At 46.8% G+C, this 12,548-nt stretch overlaps 1 protein-coding gene across 1 annotated transcript in view; it reads left to right on the top strand.

Annotated features, from left to right (window-relative positions):
• BSN (bassoon presynaptic cytomatrix protein) overlaps nucleotides 1-12,322 on the top strand; it is a 162,346-nt gene extending 150,024 nt beyond the window's left edge. The window contains exons 9-12 of the mRNA XM_083155867.1: nucleotides 1,629-1,760; nucleotides 4,777-4,831; nucleotides 5,202-5,276; nucleotides 9,342-12,322. Of these exons, the coding sequence (XP_083011993.1) occupies nucleotides 1,629-1,760; nucleotides 4,777-4,817 (173 nt within the window). The 3' untranslated portion in view covers nucleotides 4,818-4,831; nucleotides 5,202-5,276; nucleotides 9,342-12,322. The remainder of the gene's footprint in view (nucleotides 1-1,628; nucleotides 1,761-4,776; nucleotides 4,832-5,201; nucleotides 5,277-9,341) is intronic.
• Nucleotides 12,323-12,548: the final 226 nt, after the last annotated feature.

Genomic DNA, 12,548 nt, shown 5'->3' with positions numbered 1-12,548 from the left:
ATGTCCTATCACTGAGTAAGTAGAGGGGAATAGATATTGGCTTTGCCAGGCACCTGAGGAAGAAGTTCCTGCACCAAGGAGCTTACATTCTAATATGTTTTTCTAATAAATTAAAAATGTTTTTCTATAAATCACTTTATTTGACCCTGATTTGTGGAATACATCCGGGGTAAATGTAATCAGGTCCGAGATTGCCGGCGGTGGGGCGTGCCGGACGTTGCCTGACATTTGTTTGGCAATCCTTTACCAGACATGGTCGTGCTTTAGAAAGGATTGCTGCTTTATAAATTATCAGATATTGCCTGGCCCCGCGCACCCCCGGCAATCTCAGACCCTATTACATTTGACCCCTGGTGTATATATATGCTGGAGAATATAGTGAGACAATAACTGGCTAGAATATGGAAACAGAGGTCACATTGTATACTGAGATTATGTGACGGTTCTGCTTGTACTGGGTAACGTATCTCAATGTTCACATCTTCTCCAGAAGGAGAAGCTACGTGTATATAGGGACACTACTGGGAAATGACCCCTAGAGAACCTACACAATGAGGCAGTCTATGAGTCTTATGAGACCTTGTACAGTTCCTAAATTGGTAGGTAGTCTGGCCTAGGGATAGACCCCTATAGGGATGGTGCCCTGTCTAGATGAAATCTTACAGAGGGAGGCAGGCTGGTCCAGGAGAAGACCAGCTGTAGAATCTATCATAGAAGGAAGTCTGGCCCAGGAGAAGACCTGCTGTAGAATCTATGATGGTAGGCAGTCTGGCCTAGGAGAAGACCAGCAGTAGAATCTACAGTATGATGGTAGGCAGTCTGGCCTAGGAGAGGACATGTCGTAGAATCTATGATGGTAGGCAGTTTGACCCAGGAGAAGACCTGCTGTAGAATATATGATGGTAGGCAGTCTGACCCACAAGAAGACCCGCTGTAGAATCTATGATGGTAGGCAGTTTGGTCCAGGAGAAGACCAGCTGTAGAATCTGTGATGGTAGGCAGTCTGGCCAAGGAGGAGAGCTGCTGTAGAATCTATGATAGTAGGCAGTCTGGTCCACGAGAAGACCAGCTGCAGAATCTGTGATGGTAGGCAGTCTGGCCCAGTAGAAGACCAGCTGTATAAGCTATGGTGGTAGGCAGTATGGCCCAGGAGAAGACCTGCTGTAGAATATATGATGGTAGGCATTCTGGCCCACGAGAAGACCAGCTGTATAATCTATGTACAGTAAATGGATAAACTTCTCTATTACTATGCACGTCACCCATATTACATCAAAAAAAGATGCCTCATTAGGTAGAAAATGAGTAGAACCTTCACAAACCTGTATGTACCTTATGCATAGCATGATTTAAATGATAATACCATGCAAAGCACCATTATCCAGAGGTCCTCTGTACATACCACTCATCAGTTTGTACATATGAAAGGGTAGGCTCATGGTACAGACCTGGTGAGATTAGTTTGGTCACTGAAATAACAAATCCCTAGACAAGCCTGATCAACCTGCCACAGTTTTGGGAATGCTTAAACTGTGGCAGAGCATGTTGGGATGTGTAGTTCCACAACGGTTGGCTGGCCAGGCCTGTCCTAAATCATTTATATAAATTATGTTTCTCTCTATTCACAGCCGCAAAAATTGGCCAGAAACCAACAGCCACACCTGCAGGGGCAGCTCCGGGACAACCAGGCCCAGAAGAAAGCATGTTCTCCAAAATACTACCCGGAGGTGCAGCTGAGCAAGCAGGCAAACTCACTGAAGGTACCTCCCCCCCCAGTACCCGTTCCATTGGCGATAGGTTTACTCTTGCTTATTCCAGGGTGGTAGGCTCACCAATGATTGGTTAGCTGTAGATGAGACAACTATACAAAAGATGTGAATGGCCTGGCACTCTCCGGGCCTGGAACTGTCAGTTACGTCACGTAACACATGGTATCCATTGCCAAACTATCAGCTTTATTAGACCCATCCTCAGGAAGTGAAATTGTTCTAAAACATTGACACATAATTGATTGTATGTTTATCAGCACCTCTTCAGCTGCGTACAAATTCCATACAAAGCACCAACGCAGATTATATGCTAGGCAGCCTACAGTGCCGACTTGACTAACCACACTCACCAGGTTACATTGATTCTCGCATTCTCGTGGTACAGTGAAGCAGTCCTCTAGGGATCTTTGTGAAGACCTGCAACGCCAGTTCTTGTTATCATATAATCTTATGCATATCTCTTATATATTTAGCCAGATCTGTCACTCATCCCCTGTGTATATAACGTTCCCGCCCAGCAGGATACACAAACCCGCCCCCCTAGGGAAAAGACCAGTGTTCTATGTGTATAACGTTCACGCCCAGCATTATACACAAACCCGCCCCCCCTAAGAAAAATACCAGTGTTCTACTCACCCCACCCCCTTGACATCACCTCCCCCTGCCCAGCCAGGGCTACAGTACACGCCCACCATCCACCATTACTCCACAGTCACCATCCACCATTACTCCCGCACCCACCCCCCCTCTGCTAGCACCCCTCCCTCGGACACCCACGACCCCCCTCCCGCGATTCGCAGGGCCCCCCGCGACCCACCCTCCCGTGATTCGCGGGACCCCCACGACCCCCCCTCCCGCGATTCGCGGGCCCCCACGACTTCCTGCAACTCTGGCCCCCCCCCGCAACCTCCCGCGATTCGCAGCACCCCCCGCAACCTCGCGCGATTCACGGGACCCCTGCGACCCCCCTCCCGCGATTCGCGTGGCCCCTGACCTGCAACCCCCTCTCGCGGTTCGCAGCGACCCCCCGTCCCGTGATTCACGGCCCCCCCGTGCCCCCCCCCCCTTCTGCGATTTGCGAACCCCAGCCCCCTCCCGCGATTCACGGCACCCCCACCCTCCTGCGATTTGCTTCCCCCTCCCACCATTTGCGCCCCCTCGCACGATTCTAGCCCCCCTCCCGCGATTTGCGGACCCCCTCCCGCGATTCACGGACCCCTCCGGTGCCCCCTCTCCCCCTGCGATTCACACCACCCTCCCCCGATTTGCAGACCCCCTCCCACGATCCCCCCGCGATTCACGGCACCCCCCAAAACCCCCCCTCCCCGCGATTCATGAACCCCCCGCGCCCCTCCCGCGATTCACGGACCCCCACAACCCCCCCTCCCGCAATTCACTGACCCCCACAACCCCCCTCCCGCAATTTGCGGACCCCCCATTCCCGCAATTTAAGGCCCTCCTGCGCCCCCTCCCGTGATTTGCGGACCCCGCCCCCTCCCGCTAATCGCAGATCTCCGCACTCCCTCCCGCAATTTGCAGACCCCCCTGACCCTCTTCCGGCAATTTCCCCCCCCAGCGGACCCCTGCGACCCCGCTCCCGCTTTTCACATACCCCCGTGAGAATGGGGGATCCTGTACCGCCACAAGCAGGTGCCGCCCCTAGGTGGGAAATCTGGCCCTAGCTGCCGCGCTGCAGGTTCCCCCACTGCCAGTGTCCCCACGGTCCTCTGCACCAGCGCCACAACTTTTATCAATGTCTTGCCCACATACCACTATTATACAGCCTCCTGCTCTCATGCTCCCAGTGGGAGGAGATGCTCACCCACTGCCGGGAGCTGCATATTGTCCTCCACCCTCTTCCTCTTCCAGAGATGCCCATCGACCATCAATGATTTCAAATCATCGATGATTTATGGGCGATGTTGAATACTTTTGCCATTGATTTGAGAGGACAGATAGTTTCCCTACATCAACGGCAAAGGAGAACCGATCAAGTTTAAAAAAAATTGAAGGTGCCGGGACACGAAGCACCCCACACCCGGAAGTCCCACCACCGAGTTCTGATTGACCCATGGCCTATTCAGTCAGATATAATGGATGACCATCGATAGCTACAACAATCAATGGTTATCCAAGTAATATGTTACTACTATCGATGGCAGGGTGCAAAATCGCCATCAATGCCAACCATCGATGGCGTCTGCACCAATGCCCATCCCTACTCTTCAACAGACAAAAACCTTTACTACCCCTCATGCCCACACACCTCTATCACTGCCCTGCCTCCTGTTCTCCTGCGCCGTAACTTCCGCCAGTGGGGACTCGCTCACCCTGTGTTGCCCACATTCCCCGATCATGCTTTACCACCCAGCCTCCTGCTCTCATGCACCCCGGTAGGAGGAGACACTGACTGAGGGCCACCATCCTGTACTCCTGTGCTGCCATGCTGGACCCTCACCCACTGGCAGAAGCTGCACAGTGTCCCCCACCCTCCTCTTTAGTCCCCCTTATGCCCACACACCCCTATCACTACCCAGCCTCCTGTTTTCCTGTGTCGTGACCTCCGCTAGTGGGGAGCCGCTGACCCCAAAACACCCTAGTATACTATTGCATACTTTTAATTAAAAAAAACAATACCCCCCCCCCCCCTCCAAATCATATGCTCTCTATTTAACACATTTCACCTATAACTCAAGTTGCAATACAGGCATCTGTCATACAATTCTAACCATACTGTATTTCTCACAATACAAATGTTCACAAATTAAGAAGGCGCTGCCCCTTATGCCGGTATGAAGAGCGCCCGTAGGGCGCGATGAATCACCTAGTAGTATATATACTGTACTACTACAGCGCGTCACCTGTAAGCAGGTGTGTGCTGCAACCTACAGTGTATTCTGGTACATTGCCACTCACTGGTACTACGCAGCGTATATGACTGTTACATATGATACTAAATAAGCTTATTCTGTCTTTACAATTGACCTAATTTTACTCCAATTTTCAGCGGTGTCTGCATTTGGCAAGAAATTTTCCTCGTTTTGGTGAGAGAGCTCTGTAAGGTAAGTGACCGCTGTGTGGGATGTTGTCACCATTGTTAGTTATGACTAGGATGACATTATCCTTTATCTTTGATTATTGGAGGGGGCCGGGAACGGTGTCCATGTTCGGTACTTGTGTTGGACACATGCTTACCGTGAATTAGCCAGCATACAAACACACATTAACACCAATGACTATACTACTAATGTGCACTGTTTGAGGCCCGATATGGTTAGTAAGATGTCAGTGCGCACAGAACTAGAGCCAGTCTTGTAGTTGAGTAGAACTCATGCACTCATCGTGATCTCAGTGTTAAGTGTCACCGCTGTACCGTGTGAGACAATACGTGTTACTGACTCTCCTGCTTCTTCTTCATGCTGTATATGCCAGTGGAGATCTGAAGATGGAGACACATATGAAGTAACCTGTGAAGATAATTTTCAGCAAGGAACTCTGGGTATAGAAGTGAGTATTTCTCCTGATGTCCATGTCTCATGGTACCGAGAAGGATGTGATGGACATTTGTCTACCAGTAAATTATAATCATTACTCTTGGCCATACATTATTTACATTCATGAATATTAATTGCATATTTCATGTTGGTTTTCCTTAGAAATGCATTGTTGGTGACTGGAGACTTATATATTCTGTGTCCACTATTAACCTAGATGTCGGTAATCTCACACTGTCCATTGTTTAACTGCGAAACTAAAATGGAAGGAAAAGAGAAAGCAGAATTATTCAATGAGTCTTCAGAGGTTCTCCCACAGATTAATCGCTCGGCTCTTGATTCCTCCCAAACTGTATGTTTGAGTGAGGAAATAGTCCAAAATAGATTACAGAACCTAAATAGTAACAAATTGGCCCGGACGAAATACACCCTAGGATACTAAAAGAATGGAGTTCTGTCATAGCGCTACCATTATAGCTGATATTTGAGGAATCAATAAACTCGGGGACGTTACCAAGGGACTGGCGCATAGCTAACGTATGTACCAATATGGTAGCAAAACTAACACTGAAAATTATAGACCAGTCAGCCTTACATCCATTTTGGGGAAAATATTAGAAGGAATGGTACTTGTTTCCTAGCACGGCCACAATCGTATGGATCGTGTACCTTTAAGTTAAGGTACACGATCCATACGATGGACCCGATTTCCTTTGAAATCAGGTCCATTTGGCCGGCTAGGACAAAATATCGGGGGCATCGCGTCGGTCGGGACCGTTAACAATGGTCCCGACGCGACCGACGCGACCGACGCGATGCCCCCGATTTCCCCATAGGCTTCAATGTTAAAAAATATTTTAACATTGAAATCGTGTCGGTAAAGGTAAAATATCGGGGGCATCGTGTCGGTCGGGACCATTAACAATGGTCCCGACGCGATGCCCCCGATTTTTCCATAGGCTTCAATGTTAAAATATTTTTTAACATTGAAATAGTGAAAAAATGTGAAAAATGTGAAATGGGCCAATATGACCCATTTCACATTATAGATGTCCCCGTCGTCACCCCACGATAGACGCCAACCCGAAGCGTGGAGAGCGCAGCGAGCCCGCGAGGGGCGGCAGTGCGCGTCCTCCGACCTTTTCATTCCCCTACTATCCACGTCGGCGTGGAGTTGAGAATAGAATAGTGTGGCGAGCCACCGAGTCCGAAGCGGACGCTCGCCACGCTTCGGGCTCGGTGGCTCGCTGCGCTCGCCACACTATTCTATTCTCAACTCCACGCCGACGTGGATAGTAGGGGAATGAAAAGGTTGGAGGACGCGCACCACCGCCCCTCGCGGGCTCGCTGCGCTCGCCACGCTTCGGGTTGGCGTCTATCGTGGGGTGGGGTGTACGCCGTTAAATTTGGGGGGGTTGGGAATATTTTACATTGAATCCAATGTAAAATCGGGTCCCAGGGACCCGATTTACATTTCATTAAAAAAAAAAATCGGGTCGAAAATCGGTCGGTCACGTCGATCGCATCGCATGCGACCAAATCGCATGCGATGCGATCGACCCGATTTTTCCGACACGACCACCCCGATGTAAATCGGGGTGGCCGTGCTAGGAAACAAGTACCGAAGGAATAATAAGAGATAGTATCCAAAATTTCTTAGAACAGGAGAAGGTAATAAGTAAGGCTCAGCATGGGTTCGTCAAAACTAGATCATGTCAGTCTAATTGAATTAGCTTCTATGAAGAAGTCAGTAGGGGGCTGGATTTAGGGAAATCTGTTGATGTAATACTGCTTGATTTCCCTAACGCTTTTGCCACGGTGCCTCATAAAAGGTTATTAATAAAACTAGGTAATTGAGGGTTTGGAGATAAACTTTGTAATTGGATTAAAAACTGGTTGCACAATAGTGGACAGAGAGTGGTGGTAAATGGCATACATTCCAGCTCGGGTAATGTGCAAAGTGAAGTCCAACAAGGTTCAATATTGGGACCCGCCTTGTTTAATATATTCATTAATGATATAGGAAGTGACATAGTGGGTAAAATTACAATATTTGTGGACCACATGAAATTGAGTAAGGAAAGAGGATGTGGATACACTGTAAAGTGACTTAATTAAACTGGAAAGATGGGCGGAAAGGTTGAAAAGGCACTTTAATGTAAATGTTAAAGTAATTAATTATGGGAACAAAAATTAACAAGCTACTTGTAGGCTAAATTGAGTTACTATAGGGAATTCTGCTGTAGAGAAGGACTTGTGGGTCATCATAGATGAAGAATTGGTTAATAGTGCACACTGCTAAGTGCAGCAGCAAAAGCAAACAGGACACTGGCATGCATTTAAAGGGAATGGATTCAAGGGATACCAATGTCATGGTGCCTCTTTAAAAGGCATTGGTGAGACCACACTTAGAATACTCTGTTCAGTTCTGGGCACCGCACCTTAAAAAGGACATAAATGAATTGGAACAGGTACAGAGAAGGGCGACTAAGCTAGTAAAAGGTATTGAATCACTAGAATACAAAGATAGGTTAGCCAGGCTCAATATGTTTTGACTGGAGAGGTTGAGAGGTGGTATGTTTAGTATGGTCAGATACAAGATTGGGAATCATATGGAACTGGGAGATGATTTGTTTAGTAACAGGCCTATACTTAGGACACGCGGCATGTACTGAGGCTCAAGGAAAAGAAATTCCGTACTGAATAAGAAGAGGATTCTTCACCATTAGAGCAGTAAAATTCTGAAACTCATTGCCGGTGGGGTTTTTACAGCAACTACTGTTAATGGATACATTTTTGGCCACTAAGAGAATCCTACAAGTCAAATACTGTAGGTTGAACTTGATAGATAGACTGGGATAGATGGTAGTTCTTCCAACTCTTACCATAGATAGATGTTAGTTCTTCCGACTCTTACCATAGACAGAAGGTATAGCTGGTAGTTCTTCCAACTGTTACCATAGACAGAGGTGATAGATGGTAGTTCCTCCAACTCTTACCATAGACAGAGGTGATAGATGGTAGTTCCTTCAACTCTTACCATAGACAGAGGTGATAGATGGTAGTTCCTTCAACTCTTACCATAGACAGATGGGATGGATGTTAGTTCCTCCAACTCTTACCATAGACAGATGGGACAGATGGTAGTTCTTCCGACTCTTACCTTAGACAGAAGGCATAAATGGTAGTTCCTCCAACTGTTACCATAGACAGATGGGATAGATGGTAGTTCCTCCAACTTTTACCATATACAGATGGGATAGATGGTAGTTCCTCCAACTTTTACCATAGACAGATGGGATAGATGGTAGTTCCTTCAACTTTTACAATAGATAGGTGGTAGTTCCTCCAACTCTTACCATAGACAGAAGGGATATATGGTAGTTCCTCCAACTCTTACCATAGACAGAAGGGATAGATGGTACTTCCTCCAACTCTTACCATAGACCGAGGTGAAAGATGGTATTTCTTTCAACCTCTACTGTACCCCACACTCCCCTCCTATACCAGCCACATCTCTGCTGTACCCATTACACCCCTGCTGTACCAGCCACATCTCTGCTGTACCCATTACACCCCTGCTGTACCAGCCACATCTCTGCTGTACCCATTACACCCCTGCTGTACCAGCCACATCTCTGCTGTACCCATTGCACCCCTGCTGTACCAGCCACATCTCTGATGTACCTATTACACCCCTGCTGTAGGTGAGAATCATTACTATAAATCATGACCTAGAATGAAGCACAGGGGGCAGGAGTTGCACATATGTATAACTTTGTACTATGACAGACCCATATTCAAAGAGATCTCTGTTTTTAAGTTGGGAAATTCCAGGTGAGTCAGAGTATTTATGGTGATTCTCCTGAAGGTCAGGACGCAGCGGGCATACAAGGCTTACATCCAGTTTTCGGGTATCGGTCCACAACCACCCAGCTTAGGATAGTGCATAAAGATCCGCCTGGGACGTGGACTGGGGTGCGACTTCCTGTATGGTGGGTGCAACGAGCAGTTGTGGTGGCTTTGTATTTGTCATGACCTGCACAACATAAGATCATAATGTGTCCTTTCTCTTCAGTCCACTGTAGGGAATATGGAGCCCTCACTGGTGATTCACAGCCACAGAACAAATAATCTTGGTGAAATAATACCATCAAGTATTGGGCGAGAACACGATAATGAGAAGCCACAAGGAACAAACACCCCGGCTACGGGTGAGAGGACACTTCCCGCCTCTGGGGTCACTGTCATTTCCTATTCTCATGTTGATCGTATACGCAGAGTTCTAGGAATTTGCCTGGATTCCTTCATATGTCTTTCCGGGATCTCCACCACAATGAACTTTGAATATAGGGCTTGGAGTGACACGCTCCACATTTCTGATAGCATTCCATTTCTGACCAATGGTAATATCCCATGCTTCCGCTTAATCCAGGGGGCCAACAAAAACCAAATCGAAGGCGCCAGGCGCCTGCACGAAGAGACGTGAGGACCTACCACTGTTCATCCTAGCAAAACATGCGGCCATAGGACTCTGAGATACGACTGCGATGACTGGCCGACTATATAACAATAACGCAGGCCAGGCATGTCTGTCGGCAAACCAGTAGTAAGCCATCAAATCAGCCATGCGTATATGGCGATTCCCATGTCTGTCGCTTTCCTTTCCTGGAGTCTTTTTTCTTTTTTATTCATTTCAGAACGGCCTTAACCATCTCACTTTAATTTGCTCATATACCTCATATTTATTTTTGCTGTCCGGTGTATTTATTGGTCCCTTATTCTACTTTCTATGTGTCTCTTGTGTGATGGGATTAGCACATCGGGAATCTCTAGAAGCAATAGAGAGAAGAAAGAGCACAAAATAAAATGATCTCTCTTTTTCTAAAGACTGTGCACTTCACGTTCTAAGCCATCACCAGCGACCATGTTCAGAGAGATGGTCTTCAAAGAGCCTCCTTACTTCTGCCGCATGTTATCTTACGGAACCGAGCGTCCGTATCTTGAACCGCTCAAGTGTTGTAAAGCCGCTCCTGTGTCCGCTTATTGTTGAGCATGCTCCGAGCTGACGGTCTCGACGCTCCGCCCATTTGGCGCTTCCATCCATCTTGAGTTGTAGTAACCGATTATCATGTCTAATTGTCTATGCAACAAATTTGGGGTGGGGGGAGGGGATTCTGTGTTCATATTTATCAACATTTCAATGTTATGTATATGGATTTATTTGAATATGTGCTATTGAGAATCTGCATCCGTATGTTTATAGGTAAGCCCTGTATGTATGACGTTAGTGGCATGTTTGACTTCTCCAATGATTTTGCCAAAGGCTTGCGGCCTGTCAGACTTGTGTCTCGTCCTGTTGCATGGCTATCTATTCTTGTACTTTGCACGCTCTGTTATCATTTCTGAGGATTGCAGGTACTTGCTATGTCCCTGTTTACCTCCCCTGTAGTTCCCTGATTTCCGCGTAACCTTGTCAGCCAATATGTGCACGTATGTAGAATGGCAAAGCCGGGTGAGTGCGGTGTCTGTGCGCGCAGCTGTGAGGACCAACACATGAACTCTGCCCGTGTAAATCATCTGTTGAGTTCTGCAACGTAAGGTATTGCGGTGTTTGGAGAACCGCTGGTTTAATAATAAATGACTGATTTTTGATCTTCGCCAGAATTTCCCAAACTCCTCTATTACAGTCCAGGTTTTAATGATATCCTTAAATGAGCACAGGTGACTTAATTAGTACCTCTATTGGTTTGATTTAACCATCTGGACTCGAGCAGGGATGCCCTTAAAACCTGAACTGTAATTGCAGACTTTGGAAAACGGCATAGCTGCTGTGTGCTCAGACAGGGATTTCCTGAATGTCTGTCTTGGTCAGCAAAGTCTGGGACAGACAGAGATTAACTCTGCAAATCTAATTGATGTACAGTATCATATCAAATTTATTGTATGGAATTCCCCATGGAAATTTCAATAATAGTATTTTTTTTTAACCTTTCTAATTGCGGTGAAATTGTCACCAGAAGCCACAGTGCAGACGTGGCCTGTGCAGAATTATCCCACTACAACGCTCCCACAGTGTCATAGAACAATATCCTTCCCTGAGAACACAGTAACAAGTAAAATCGAATGTTTCAGTTCTGTGTGTGGACGAGTGGGGACTGATACGTGTTACATTTTCTTTCTTTGTGTCCTTGTATATGTCATCCCCGGACCTCTCGCACTCAGATCACAGGGAGAGTTACAGGACGCCGTGACCACAGGGTGACGGACACGTGCTGTGCAAGAGAACCCATCAATAAGTTTATAGATAGGAAGTGATTGGTTTGGAACTATCCCAATATTGATGACTGTCTCCGTCCTGTATCTTGGCGGCTGTCGGAGGGGGTATTCCACAGAAGACGGAGGTTGTAATTGTCAGGTCACTGCTAAAGATGGGACGGTCTGCACCACTGTGGGGACACTTTGCAGTCTCGGTAATGTTGTCAATGGCTCCTTCTTCAGCCACCATTGTAAATAGTTGTACAGCGAGTAAATCGTCCCTGTGTTATAAGTGATGCAAAAAAAACAAAACAAAAAAAACATACAAATAAAAAAAACAGAAGAAAAAAATGAAATGTCTGATCCAGCATGACGAGCGATGGCCACTTGCTGGTGTCACCTGCCAAGCAGAAGCTTCTATGTGTATATATACAGCTATATTCCTATAGACAGAGAGGACTTTATATGGGGGCTGGCGGAGACCCCTGGATGAGAAGAGATGGGTTCGCCTGGCATGCCTTTTTTTGGGGGGGAGGGATGAGTGGGCGGAGGGTTAGTTGGGGGGGAAGGTGGACATGATGGGAAAATTATGTATAAAGTAAATTATATTTAAAAAATATAAAAAGATAAAGTTTACAGTTGTAAGTGCAATGAGCTGAATCCTGTAATTGGTGTCTGTCCTGTTGTGCCCTATAAGAAGTTGTAGTACTCAATGTGTCACATCATGTATTGTAATTCAGTAATCAGTTCATCCCTTCCAGGTATTTCTGTGACAGCAGAATAAAACCAACTTGATATGAATGTTTCTGATCTCCAGATTTGTCCCTCATATGATTGCTGGTGATTTCTGTGATATGCTGGTGATCTGTGTGATAGTACTGTATGTGCTGGTTATCTGTGTGATACTATGTGCTGGTTATCTGTGTGATACTATGTGCTGGTTATCTGTGTGATACTATCTGCTGGTTATCTGTGTGATACTATGTGCTGGTGATCTGTGTGATATGCTGGTGACCTGTGTGATGTG

This window comes from Crinia signifera, chromosome 8 (assembly GCF_055691185.1).
Source record: "Crinia signifera chromosome 8, ASM5569118v1, whole genome shotgun sequence".
Taxonomy (NCBI): Eukaryota; Metazoa; Chordata; class Amphibia; order Anura; family Myobatrachidae; genus Crinia; species Crinia signifera.
The sequence above is the reverse complement of the archived record's forward strand: the minus strand, read 5'-3'. Positions and strand labels throughout refer to the sequence as shown.